The sequence below is a fragment of the Henckelia pumila genome, chromosome 4, assembly GCF_033568475.1.
Source record: "Henckelia pumila isolate YLH828 chromosome 4, ASM3356847v2, whole genome shotgun sequence".
In the NCBI taxonomy this organism is placed as follows: Eukaryota; Viridiplantae; Streptophyta; class Magnoliopsida; order Lamiales; family Gesneriaceae; genus Henckelia; species Henckelia pumila.
The window spans coordinates 197865317-197880157 of record NC_133123.1 but is presented as its reverse complement, the minus strand read 5'-3'; the positions used below and the strand labels follow the sequence as shown (position 1 = coordinate 197880157).

The 14841-nt window shown below is 39.1% G+C and overlaps 1 protein-coding gene across 1 annotated transcript; it reads right to left on the bottom strand.

Moving 5' to 3' along the window:
• Positions 1-11611: 11611 nt before the first annotated feature.
• On the bottom strand, positions 11612-14297 carry LOC140864969 (uncharacterized). Its single transcript, XM_073269427.1, has 7 exons — positions 14108-14297; positions 13916-14020; positions 13677-13803; positions 13522-13593; positions 12525-12570; positions 12061-12445; positions 11612-11964 (listed from the first exon to the last, which is right to left on the bottom strand). Exons 1-7 carry the CDS (start codon positions 14148-14150, stop codon positions 11924-11926), a joined length of 819 nt encoding a protein of 272 aa, XP_073125528.1. The 5' UTR covers positions 14151-14297; the 3' UTR covers positions 11612-11923.
• Positions 14298-14841: the final 544 nt, after the last annotated feature.

The following is a 14841-nucleotide window of genomic DNA, read 5'->3' as shown; positions in this document are numbered from 1 at the left end:
TTTCCGCAGTTTTATTCTGATATCTGTTTAATTAAGTTAATTGCATGCTTAAGTTCTGTTTAGTAGGTGATCTGGGTAAGGGTCACTACATGCTGCATTGACTCTGTGAAGCCATGATTGAAATCAAGTCTTCAAGTGGGAGAATTGTTAAGGGTGAGGCCCATATTAAAATCCCACATCGGAAGATTATCAAAACTGAATGAGAATACCTCCTATAAATAGAGCTCCCTTATTTCAGTTATTGTGAGACCTCGGTTCTAAACAGCTAATCTCGGGATTAGACAACACTAAGACATACAATAACCAAAGGTTAAAGAAATAAAAGAATTTTTTTTTAAAAAGAGAACAGTGTCGCGCTCGATCCGGCAAAAAGCCAGGATCGAGCGCACCACTTCTCTCAACTCTCTGCCGAGAAAAATTAAGGTTCCGCGCTCGATCCGGCAAAAATCCAGGATCGAGCGCACCATTTTTCTGAAACCTCTGCCTCAAACAAAACAGGGGCTGCGCTCGATCCTGGCTTTTCCTAGGATCGAGCGCACCCTGGGCAGCAGAAAAAAATCAAAACAGGGCAAGCTAACCAACTCAAACCAACAATATTCATAACAACATGCATCAATCCAAATTCAACATAATCTCGACTACTTGATACAAAATCAATTCTTCCAACTAGTACATAAAATTCTTGAGTTCAACAACTGTTCAAAGTAGAGGACATGCAACAACAACATAACGATGAAGTTCGATATCTAAACATGTTCCAATATCACTAGGTAGACATGCTGACACGACTTCTAAACCGAGTCTCACTACTAGCTCTCCCTCTTGATGTTAACCAGGCCTTCGCTGACTTGGTCCTGCCCCACTTGTTGCCAAGTACACATACAAAACAAAGCAACAGCCGGATAACTGGTAAGAATGATAATCCCAGTAAAAGCAACATAACAAGTAATACAACAATAAACATGCTTTCAAGACAACGAAGAAATCAATAACAACTTAATGAAATGCATGTCTTTAAACCGGGATATCAAATCTGATAAACGAGGGATTGCTGCTGTGCTTTTGGGATCCCGAGGATGAGATCACGTAATGACTCACCGACTCTCCCAATCGAGGTGGTTCCACGTATCCCACTCCTCTAGACTTTGAGAAACTATAATGAGTATGCTAGCACCAGGCAAAACGACTACGACCTAGGCCACTCAATCATAGTTTCCAAACGTTTAAACAAAAAGGGGCGGTTCTGCTCGCTAGAAACAAGATTGGCTCAAGATGAATGCATATCAAAACATAAACATAAGCCACATAAACAACTCAAATAACAACCAAAATACAAGTTCCACATGCAAGAACAAGTATTGATGCAATATGTGATTTGAAAGAGAAACTCGAGAACCAATTGTCCCGAGTATGATATCCCGCTATAATGACTGCTTTTACCTTTCAAGGCAGTAGTTCCAACTTCTGGGAAGCTACAACAAAAGATTGTATCAAAGTCTAACCAATCTAAACAACAACAAGGCTCAAGGTAATTCTCTATACCGTTCTTCGTCCAAATCTCTGAAACGAACAAATGCTGTTAACCCCGGGCTTGACAAACTCCAAACGAATCTGTTCAGATACAAAACAAAGATCAATAACCATGATCAACTTACAAGCCAAGTTCAACAACTCAAAAATGGTTCGAAATCCCAAAACTCAAACCGACGGCATAACGGCTATAACTGAACAAACCGACAACGCAGATAGCAGTTCAATAGCGATAACAACTCATAACAATGCTAAAACAACCTTAACAAGGCAATCCCAACAAATCTCAAAATCAATATTTTCGAAAATGGCTTCCAAAAATCATATCAAATCCGAACGTCGCTCCATTTCAAAACCGACAGATAATAAACGATCACTCTGTCAAGAACAACATACTCGAATCTCGAACAATTCTAACAACATCCAAAAACTAGAATGTATCCGATCGTAGAGAAACTTACAATATAACGGAGCTCGCGCTGCAGTGATTGCTAATCTGCCTTCAGAAATAAATTCCAACTGACGGATCGAGCTCGGACTGAAATCTGGGAGCTTGGAGAAACGTTTAAAGCATTTCAATGGAGGGGAGGCGGCTAAGGGAAGGTGATGAATGAATAATACAAGTCATTGCCCTGATAAATATCTAATAAAACCGATATTTGCGTTTTAGTCCCTGAAAAATCCAAAATTTGCAAAAAGGACCCTGATCAAAATCAAGTCGGCTCTTGAACTCTGCAAATTTCCGATTAACTCAAATAAACTCATTTAAGATAAAAACGGGGAGTTACAATTCTCCCCCACTAAGAAGAGATTTCGTCCTCAAAATCAACAAGAACCACAACTCATAAGATAGAATAAAGAACTAAAGACAGTAAGAAGAACTCACGTCATCCGAATAACTCCGGAAATCGCTGTCTCATGTCAGATTCTGTCTCCCAAGTCGCTTCCTCGACGCCGTGACGGCTCCACTGCACTTTCACCAACGGAATCAACTTGGTTCTGAGTTGCTTTTCTTTTCGATCAAGGATCTGAATCGGTCGTTCAAAATAGCTCAGAGTCTCATCTAACTCGGCTTCGTCAGGCTGAAGAATATGAGAAGGATCTGGATGATACTTTCGCAGCATAGAGACGTGAAAAACGTCGTGAATACCAGATAAAGACGGAGAAAGTGCAAGTCTGTAGGCAAGATCGCCTATCTTCTCGAGAATCTCGTACGGCCCGATGAATCTCGGAGATAACTTCCCTCTCTTACCGAATCTGACAGTGCCTCTGAACGGAGAAATTTTCAGAAAGACTCGGTCTCCCTGATCAAAACTCAGAGGTCTACGCCTGACATTCGCATACTTCGCCTGTCTATCTTGAGCTGACTTCATTCTGGTCTGAATGATCTTAACCTGCTCTGCCATATCTCGTAGCATATCTGGCCCCAAATCTGGTGACTCGGACAAATCATCCCAAAACAGCGGAGATCGACATTTCTTACCGTACAATGCCTCAAAAGGCGCCATACCGATACTCTCTTGGAAGCTGTTGTTTTAAAAAAACTCGACAAGAGGCAAAGAATCCTGCCAACTAGTGCCAAAGTCTAGCACTATCTCGCTCGCAGCATATCCTCTAACGTCTGAATAGTCCGCTCTGACTGTCCATCGGTCTGAGGATGATAAGCTGTACTCAGATGCAATCGAGTACCCAGTGCCTCCTGAAGACTGTGCCAGAAGTGCGAAGTGAATCTTGGGTCTCTGTCTGAAACGATCGACTTCGGCACCCCCATGCAATCTCACAACATTGCTAACATACAACTCAGCCATCTGATCATGACGATACGTCATCCTGTACGGAATAAAACAAGCAGACTTCGTCAATCGGTCGATCACTACCCAAATAGCATCGCATCCTCGAACGGATCGTGGTAGCTTCGTGACGAAATCCATGGAAATGTGATCCCATTTCCATTCAGGAACAGATAGACTGTGCAACAGACCTTCTGTTCGCTTCCGCTCTACTTTCACCTGCTGACAATTCAAACACCGAGATACAAACCTCGCAATGTCGCTCTTCATTTTCTTCCACCAGAACTGAATCTTCAAATCGTTGTACATCTTACGACCTCCAGGATGAACGCTGAACCGATTGCAATGAGCCTCTCGGAGAATACGTTGTCTCAACTCTGGAATATCAGGCACAACAATACGGTTATTCACCAACAAAACATCATCTCTAACCTGGAATTCAGACTGATGTCCCGATTTGACTTTCTCTACTGAAACCTGAATGCTCGGCTCAGACTTCTGTGCTTCTCTGATTGCAACAAACAACTCCGGCTTGGCTTGAATAGCAAACACTCTGATAGTCTCCCTATCTGTTTCAAACTCTAAACCAGAAGTGCAACAATCATCGATCAACTGAGAAACACCGATAGTAGAAAGAGATAAAGAACAAAGCTTTCGGCTCAAGGCATCTGCAACTGCATTTGACTTTCCCGGATAATACTTGATTTCACAGTCGAAATCCTTCAACAAGTCCAGCCATCTTATCTGTCTCATATTCAGCTCTGCCTGTGAAAACAAGTACTTAAGACTCTTATGATCAGAAAAGATCTCGAAAGACTCACCATAAAGATAGTGAAGCCAAATCTTCAGAGCTAATACAATCGCAGCTAGTTCTAGATCATGAACCGGATAACGAGTCTCGTGCGGTTTCAGCTGCCTCGATGCATACGCTATCACATGCTTATGCTGCATAAGAACACAACCCAAGCCTCGGTTAGAAGCATCATAATAGACTGTGAAACCTCCAGTACCCTTCGGAATAGAAAGAATTGGAGCACTGGTCAGTCTCCTCTTCAGATCAACAAAGCTAGCCTCACAATCTGGAGTCCAAACAAAAGGCGCATTCTTCTGAGTCAGCTGGGTAATTGGCTTGGCAATAGACGAGAAACCCTCGATGAAACGACGGTAATAACCAGCTAAACCCATGAAGCTTCGGATCTTCGGCACTAAAGTAGGTCTAGGCCAATTCATAACCGCTTCAATCTTGCTGGGGTCGACAGAAATCCCATCTTCAGAAATAATATGACCGAGAAAGACAACTCGATCTAACCAAAATTCACACTTAGACAGCTTGGCAAATAACTGCTCAACTCGCAAAATCTGCAGTACGGTTCTCAAGTGCTCTGCATGGTCAGTACAATTTTTCGAGTAGATAAGAATATCATCGATAAAGATAATGACGAACTCATCTAAATAACGCTGAAAGATACGGTTCATCAAACCCATAAAAACCGCTGGAGCGTTAGTCAAATCGAACGGCATGACTATAAACTCAAAATGACCATACCTCGTTCTGAATGCGGTCTTAGGAATGTCTTCCTCTCGCACTCTCAACTGGTGATAACCTGACCTCAGATCAATCTTAGAGTAGACAGAAGAACCCTGCAGTTGATCAAAAAGGTCATCTATTCGGGGTAAAGGATACCTGTTCTTAACTGTAGCCTGATTTAATTGGCGGTAGTCGATACAGAGCCGCATAGAACCATCCTTCTTCCGAACAAAAAGCACAGGAGCACCCCAAGGCGATACACTAGGTCTGATGTATCCCTTGGCAATTAAATCCTCAAGCTGCTCCTTCAATTCTCTCAATTCAATAAGTGTCATACGATACGGAGCTTTGGAGATAAATTGAGTACCTGGCACTAAGTCAATGCTGAATTCGATTTCTCGAATAGGTGGCAAACCAGGAACATCTTCCGGAAACATATCAGCAAATTCTCTAACCACCGGTAAATCTACCAAAGCTGGGCTAGATTTCAGTACATCAACTGCATACACTAAAAATCTTTCTGCACCTTTCTGTAGCAAACGAGTCATAGATAACACTGATATCAAAGGAATTCTAGATCGAGAACCCTTACCAAATAATTTCCACTCGTCTGCCATTTTAGGTCTGAACCTGACAACTTTCAGAAAGCAATCGACGGTTGCCCTGTACTTGGTTAAAGCATCTATACCGACAATACAATCAAAATCTGACAATCCAAGTACAATACAGTCGAATTCTAACATATTTCCTTCAAAACACAGTTCATAGTTCCTGACTAATCTGACAGAAACAATTCCTCTACCCAAAGGTGAAGTAACAGCTACTGTTGTAGGCAACAACTCAGTAGGCAAAACATGCAATAACACAAATTTCTCAGAGATAAAGAAATGGGAAGCACCTGTATCTATCAAAACATGAGCAGAATAACCAAAAATCGAACAGTTACCTGCTATAACATCGTCAGGTGCTGCCTGAGCTTGATCCTCTGTCAAAGCAAAGATTCGTGCCTGCTGTCTTGGAGGCTGGTTCGCACTAGAGTTACCTCCCTGTCTGTTCTGCTGCTGAGGCTGGAAAGAGTGCACTGCAGAAGACTGCCTCTCGGGTTGAGCTGCAGGTCGAGATGAACTTCCGCTCTGAGCTCTATCTCTGCTACGCTGAGGGCACACCTTAGAGAAGTGTCCCGGTTGCTGACAGGTGTTACAATTACCAAAGACTCCCACACACTGATCCGGTGAGTGTCTTCCCCCACACTTGCTGCAGTACATGGCTGAAGATCCAGAACTCTGTCCTGAACCGAATTGCTTCGAACCACTGGAACTAGAAGAACTGTTCCCCTGCCTCTTGAACTGTTTACCTCTTGCTTTGTACTGATCTTTTCTGTTTCCCCCACTGTTTCCACCTTTATACCTTTGCTGCTGGTTCTGATGATGCGGTGGCTGATTCTGATACTGAGATGGTTGGTTCTGATACTGCCTCTGCTGCTGAGGTGCCACCTGATTACCTCTTTTCCTCCACAAGCCTACTTCTGCTCCTTTTGCGTGATTCATGACATCCACAAAGTTGTTAGGCCTGTTGGTGTTTACCAACGTGAAGACGTCGGGGTTCAAACCATTGATGAACTGATCTGCCTTAGCTTCTTCATCTCCGGCAATTAGCGGCGCAAAACGCAACAGACTATCAAACTTAGCCACGTACTCTTCAATGTTCAGATTACCTTGCCTCAGGTTGGCAAACTCTGCTCTCTTATATTTGTGATACGAGATAGGGAAAAACCGCTTATAAAATTCAGATTTAAAAAGAGTCCAAGTAACTTCCGTACCTCTACTCTCCATTGCTTTCTTTGTCATGATCCACCAGCTCTTAGCAACCCCACGTAGCTGAGGAATGACTAACCTGATTCTACGGTCATCTGTGTAATCAATGGAATCGAACAGCTGATCAATATCATCCAACCAACTCTCGCAGTCAACTGGATTTTTTGAACCCATCAATAACGGCGGATTGAACGACTGAAACCTCTTCAGCAAGGTTTCCATAGGCGTTGCTGAAGCATCCAACTGATCAATTTCAGTGCTAGCTTGCTCAGTCGCAGGGATAACTGGCGGTGTGTTTCTGTTTATCACTCGACGAGGACCCATCTTATAATCAAAGGTTAGGACACGAGATATCTCAATCGCTACAATCAGTGCCCTTACAACCGCTTGGAATACCGGATACCAGTCGATAACAGAAACAGTTATATCTCAAGTAGATCATGCTTTATAAATTAAATCACATAACCATGTAATTCAATAATTCTCAATAATAAAGCATGCTCGCATGGAATTAAGTACACAGTTAAAATAATTCAAACACATGCGAGGAGCCAATACACGCAGACTCAATCTACCCGCTCACTCTAGTTCGATCAAGAATCTTAACTCTCTGATACCACTTAATGTGAGACCTCGGTTCTAAACAGCTAATCTCGGGATTATACAACACTAAGACATACAATAACCAAAGGTTAAAGCAATAAAAGAATTTTTTTTTTTTTTAAAAGAGAACAGTGTCGCGCTCGATCCGGCAAAAAGCCAGGATCGAGCGCACCACTTCTCTCAACACTCTGCCGAGAAAAATTAAGGTGCCGCACTCAATCCGACAAAAAGCCAGGATCGAGCGCACCATTTTTCTAAAACCTCTGCCTCAAACAAAACAGGGGCTGCGCTCGATCCTGGCTTTTCCTAGGATCGAGCGCACCCTGGGCAGCAGAAAAAAATCAGAACAGGGCAAGCTAACCAACTCAAACCAACAATATTCATAACAATATGCATCAATCCAAATTCAACATAATCTCGACTACTTGATACAAAATCAAATCTTCCAACTAGTACATAAAATTCTGGAGTTCAACAACTGTTCAAAGTAGAGGACATGCAACAACAACATAACGATGAAGTTCGATATCTAAACATGTTCCAATATCACTAGGTAGACATGCTGACACGACTTCTAAACCGAGTCTCACTACTAGCTCTCCCTCTTGATGTTAACCAGGTCTTCGCAGACTTGGTCCTGCCCCACCTGTTGCCAAGTACACATACAAAACAAAGCAATAGCCGGATAACCGGTGAGAATGATAATCCCAGTAAAAGCAACATAACAAGTAATACAACAATAAACATGCTTTCAAGACAACGACGAAATCAATAACAACGTATGAAATGCATGTCTTTAAACCGGGATATCAAATCTGATAAACGAGGGATTGCTGCTGTGCTTTTGGGATCCCGAGGATGAGATCACGTAACGACTCACCGAATCTCCCAATCGAGGTGGTGCCACGTATCCCACTCCTCTAGACTTTGAGCAACTATAATGAGTATGCTAGCACCAGGCGAAATGACTACGACCTAGGCCACTCAATCATAGTTCTCAAACGTCTAAACAAAAAGGGGCGGTTCTGCCCGCTAGAAACAAGATTGGCTCAAGATGAATGTATATCAAAACATAAACATAAGCCACATAAACAACTCAAATAACAACCAAAATACAAGTTCCACATGCTAGAACAAGTATTGATGCAATATGTGATTTGAAAGGGAAACTCGAGAACCAATAGTCCCGAGTATGCTATCCCGCTATAATGACTGCTTTTACCTTTCAAGGCAGTAGTTCCAACTTCTGGGAAGCTACAACAAAAGATTGTATCAAAGTCTAATCAATCTAAACAACAACAAGGCTCAAGGTAATTCTCTATACCGTTCTTCATCCAAATCTCTGAAACGAACAAATGCTGTTAACCCCGGGCTTGACAAACTCCAAACGAATCTGTTCAGATACAAAACAAAGATCAATAACCATGATCAACTTACAAGCCAAGTTCAACAACTCAAAAATGGTTCGAAATCCCAAAACTCAAACCGACGGCATAACGGCTATAACTGAACAAACCGACAACGCAGACAGCAGTTCAATAGCGATAACAACTCATAACAATGCTAAAACAACCTTAACAAGGCAATCCCAACAAATCTCAAAATCAGTATTTTCGAAAATGGCTTCCAAAAATCATATCAAATCCGAACGTCGCTCCATTTCAAAAGCGACAGATAATAAACGATCAGAACTCTGTCAAGAACAACATACTCGAATCTCGAACGATTCTAACAACATCCAAAAACTAGAATGTATCCGATCGTAGAGAAACTTACAATATAACGGAGCTCTCGCTGCAGTGATCGCTAATCTGCCTTCAGAAATAAATTCCAACGGACGGATCGAGCTCGGACTGAAATCTAGGAGCTTGGAGAAACGTTTAAAGCGTTTCAATGGAGGGGAGGCGGCTAAGGGAAGGTGATGAATAAATAATACAAGTCATTGCCCTGATAAATATCTAATAAAACCGATATTTGCGCTTTAGTCCCTGAAAAATCCAAAATTTGCAAAAAGGACCCTGATCAAAATCAAGTCGGCTCTTGAACTCTGCAATCTCCGATTAACTCAAATAAACTCATTTAAGATAAAAACGGGGCGTTATAATTTATTGTATCTCATTCTTCTCTTTTGTATTGACATTAGAGAAGAAAATAAAGAGAGAAAAAAAAAGTTGTTTTTTTCGGTGATTTTTTGTGTGAATTAGAGAAATATTTTCTTAGTAATACTCGAGGCTTGGGTGTGGAGAGATATAGTGTTTTGTATATACTTGTAATATTTCTCCGGTAATAAAGATTTGCAGCAGCTCCGTGGACGTAGCCTATATTGGGTGAATCACGTAAATCTTTCGTGTTCTTGTTGATTATTTTATTCCGCAATTTCTATTATCGTCATGTTCGCTTCGATATAATCCATAACAATTTTTAAAGATTTTTTTTTCTTTTTGATATTTGGAAATAGTGATTTTTATACGGATCTTGAAGCCAAATCACCTTGTCCTATGTTATGATAATGAGCCATTGGACAAAGAGACCTATGACGATTTTTGTGTGAACTGGCGAGAACGAAATTAAACGATACACACCAACATAATCACACAAAAATCGCTTTTTCGTTAGAGCAATATTAAGATCAATATTTTTCAAGCAATCATATTATAAAGGGTTTATCTAATGCAATTTAGCTAACTAATATGTACGAGTGTCAAAAATGAATTTGATTCACTAACCCGACATAAAGGTTAATGTTGAGGTAAGATCGGGTTGGACTCGATCGAAAAAATGGGTTGAGTTGGCTTCGGATTTACATGAATGAAAAATCAGGGCATCCATCAAATCCTGTCCAATCCATTTATATATATTTTTTCATTGACGCAAACATCACAAACCTTTTTATTTTAACCCTATTTCTGTACTAAGGTATTCACATTTTCTTTTTGTTATGCTTAAGAGTGTTTTTTTTTGTATCGTGTAATATTTATTTTGTGAAATATTTCAATTTTTGGAGTAAATAATAATTTAGACAATTAGACTTTTAAATTTAAAAATCTAAACACATGAAACATAATTATCAGATTTAGGAGATACTTTGTTATTATGTGTTTAAATTAAAATATTATTATTATTGCGTATTTTGAATTTTTATTTAATGATTTTGTTAAATAATAATAATGTTGCATAGTAAAAAAAAAATCAGGCACAGGGTTGGTTTGATTCAGGTTGGGAAACTTTTTTAATATTTCTTTCAACTTAACCCAAACTCACCTTAATCGATATACCTACAGTAATGTGGTTTACAACATACTGTATTAGCCTTAAACTTTATTTATTGTAAAAAAAAATTGATTCGAATGAGACACCATCCCACATGAGTCAAAAGTCCATTCTTAAACTTTATCTAGCAACATTAAAAGACATCTATTATCGATTTCATCTTTTAAAAAAAATATGAGGATCAAAGACTAGACCCAGCTAGCTATGATCCTATTCATCCTATTTTTATTTTGATAAAAATTAAATTCGTAATTGTTATTGTTAAGTAATTAATTTGAAATACTTTAATCATCTCAAGAGATATCATTATTTTGTTTCCTGAATTGTAAGGAACAAACTGCAATCTATACGAGTTCGAACCTAAACCAAAACATATGGACGCACATATATAGTCATTATATATTTATACGCACTCTATATACATATCATAAAAAAATTTATGAGATCGTTTCACGAGTCAATTTTATATGATAGATATCATATCTTACTCAATCCGTATCAAAAAAAAAAAGAGAACCGTGAGATCCGTGAGATCGTAGGAAACCTACTCCATGTACGTAAGTAGAGTAATAGGTAAATAATAATTTAATATTTCAAATGGATATCGAATTTTATGAATGATGCGATGAAGAGGGAACATGTGTATTGTTTGGGGAAAATGATTGGATTAGGTAATGACTAAACCAAAGTCTAAATCCGCTTTAATAATTAATTAAATAACTAAAAACCACCATCATTAATTAAACCATCAAAAGTAGTTGCACTCGTTTGGTCCAAAGCGGCCCACAACTCAATAATCAAAATGCGAGTACTCCTCAACTTTTCAAAATCGTCAATCATTATTTATCTGCCACTCAACATAACTCAATATATGTGTAGCTTATCTGACATCAAGATTCAAGATCCCAAATATAAGATGAGACCTCGAATTCGAGACCCAATTGTAACAAAAATCCACTTCTCCAACTCAAAAAAATAACAAAAGTTTGTTTTCAGGGCCTGAACCAGTACCGCCTACGGTATCTTGAACCTGAACCCGAACGCAATCGAATGCTCTCACAGATATTTCACTCAAATTAATAAACATCTTATCTTATTATTTGGATTGGATTAATGGCCAAAAGCCCATTCTAGGCGACCACGGCCAACACAATAATATATAATTACGAAATATATACACACTTCTGAATAAAAATACCTAGTAAATAAACCAAAATGTACTCAATTTCTATATCTATTTACAATGTGCTTCACGCTAACGGTAAAAGAAACGCAAAAATATGAAATAATTCTTAACAGCCACCACACATGGAAACAGCCACAAGAAAAACGAACTCAAATACCGGCCGAGAGAGGTGGATAGCGGGTGTGGAGCAAAGCTTGTTGTCTTAGTATTGCGGAGGATGATAAGGAGTCGGCGGATATAAACCTGTTACAAAGGATAGACTGGATTAATTTTTGTAAAAAATAATATAAAAAGTCAGCCATTCGTCTCCATAAAAGCTATAAAATAGGTAACGCTTACCTGGAGGATAGTAGTGTGGGTCATTGGATGGTGGAGGATAAATTGACTGCGGAGGATACACCGAAGGAGATGGTCCCGGTGGATAAGTTGGAGGATATGTTGGCGGTTGATGATATGAGGGTGGAGGATATACTGCTGGACTAGGAGGGTACGACGGAGAAGGAGCAGGAAATGGGGGATATATTGCTGGATTAGGAGGGTATGATTGAGGAGCCGAAGGTGGGGGATATACTGCTGCATTAGGAGGGTATGCCAGAGAAGGAGCCAGAGCTGGGATACTTGTTGGAGGATACGAAGAGACTGAAGGTGCTGAATAGAGAGGGACTTGAGGACCTGGCATTACCGAATATGGCGAAACTGATGGAAGGTGACTTGTAACTGGCTTCTGAAATAACAAGACGTGTTCATAAGCTTATAACAATCAATAGGACTCATATGAAAGACAAAGACGATTATTGACTTACATAGGCATTAGCATAGTGGAGTATTAATCGAACTTCTCCAGCATGCCTATAGATGAAAAAGCATACATAAGCTGTCTATAAATACGCATTTGGGCTGGGCGAATATGTGGATAATCGCAGCGAACTTAAGTTCATCATACAAACAAAATTGAGTGGCAAGTGTCATAGCAAAGGCATACATTTAATTGAAGAAGGAGAAGTTTTGTGAACAAAGTTACATAGTGCATTTAAACAATCTCATGCAGTATTTCCAAGAAAAAGATATAGTCATCACAGGATCCACTCGGTGCTCGCAAAATTGATGTATGATCAAAACGAGGTACACTACTATCCAATCTACAACAATCTTTAATTTTATGAGACTCAATCACACAAGGATTCAAGCTCTCTATATACACAGTGACAATCAGGGGCTAATTAAACCAACTGAAGGGCTAAAAGGCTTCTGCACCTCAAAAGGGAAAAAAATTATTTATATTTTTTAATTTTCGAAATTCGTTAATTTTGCCTGAATGCCTGAATGCCAAGTTCCAAAGGAATTGAGTAGCCCAACTAAACTCTTCACGCACCCTCAATACAAGTCACGATTCACAGCCAATTACAACAAACATTTTAGAAAAACTTTTGAAAAGCACAAGCAAACTATGTGCATTAAGCTCACTCACAATGCTGCTAAAGCAATCTCAAGCATCCAAGCTCTCTACGTACACATTGATGTTCGGGGGTAGACCCAGCAAAGGGGGTAAAGGGGGCTCCTCAGAAGGAAAAAAAATTATTTATAATTTTCAAAAATACTAGTTTTGCCTCCTCCCAAATGAATTGAATCACCTTGCTAAACTGTTGGGTCGCCCTCAAACACAATTCACGATCAACTGCTGATAACACTCAACATTCTAGAATAACTTTCAAAAAGCACAAACAAACAACTACATTGATTTAAGCTCACTCAATGTGCCGCTAATGCAATTCGTAATGTAGTTTTATACTCAGATTTTACCTTCCCCTTTTGTCCTGAAGAGCCCACGCGCTATCGTCGTAACCACTGGATAGAACTTTCTGTAATTGAATTCTACATACACAAAATTCAAAGGTAAAAACTAATGAAACAACATTTTAAAAAGAGCCGTAAAAGAGAGAAAAAAAAAATATTACTTTCCGCTGCCTATGAAATCGTCGTAAGTCAGAGTATTGCTGTTCCACACATTAACACTGAACTCCCTCAACCCTTCTATTAAAGAAAGCACGAATTTCTCTTGAAAAGTAGGATTCTTCCCTCCATCTACACAAATTTCACCCAACAAAATGATTCAAACAAAAGATAGCAAAACTCCTGAATAGAACCGAGACAGCAATAGACACACAAAATTTCATGTGAATATACAGAGACAAACCTGTACAAGTACGCGTACGAAACTTGGAGCCACCATATTCAATACAAACGTAGGGATCTTGCCTGGAGATCCATTCGGTATTTTTCAATTTGTTACAACCGACAACTGAAAATCCAATCCAAAAACGTGATAATAAGCAAATCAAACATGAAAAATATACATAAAAAAGCAAAATCTAGACATCAATCGTACCTGTAATCTCCAACGGTTGACCTTGGATGCCGAAAGTCGACATTGAGCAATCGATAAAGGGGGAAGAAACCTCGGATTATTCAAAATTGCTTCACCGCAGTAACAATGCAACTTGCAATTAAAGAACTCAAAAATTGACGAATTGGATTAAAATAGAGTTGACCAAGGAAATTCGGAAAGGGGATTTGTGATGGAAGGGTATTTATAATAGAGGCGCCGCGTCTGAGCGTAATTGATTTGCCGCCATCAATTTATACTGTGAAACGCGTTAGGAGATTAACGAGTAAGTTCTTATGTTCCAAGAAATCTCCATGCAACCTTTTCCTTCCACATCATTTTTTTCAAAAAAATAATTAAGGAGACGTACGTGCTAAAAAGATTTGAAAACATATGGAGTAATATATTATTCTTTTTTTCATAAGATTTTTTTAATATAATTTTTGAGATTTCACAATAGTGATTTATGCAATTTACCCATAAATAAATAGGGTAAATACATTATTGAGCCTATTCATATATTCATGTGTCGAGATAATTTGTAAAATTTTTAAATTATTTAGATATAAGTCTTGAATGATATAAATCGGGAGAAATTCCTTTTATTTTTCCCATGATATATTGGATTTCATATTTTTTTGCAAATTATTATGAGTGTGACACAAACAAATTATACATTGAAAGTAATTGCAAAATGTTATTTGAAGTTTGTAAGCACACAGAGAAGTGAGAACGAG

Coding starts and splice junctions, on each gene's coding strand:
- LOC140864969 (XM_073269427.1), bottom strand. CDS start 14,150: ATGTCGACTTTCGGCATCCAAGGTCAACCGTTGGAGATTACAG. Junction 14,021..14,107: donor TCAACCGTTGGAGATTACAG/GTACGATTGATG, acceptor TTGGATTTTCAG/TTGTCGGTTGTAACAAATTG. Junction 13,804..13,915: donor TCGTACGCGTACTTGTACAG/GTTTGTCTCTGT, acceptor AAATTTGTGTAG/ATGGAGGGAAGAATCCTACT.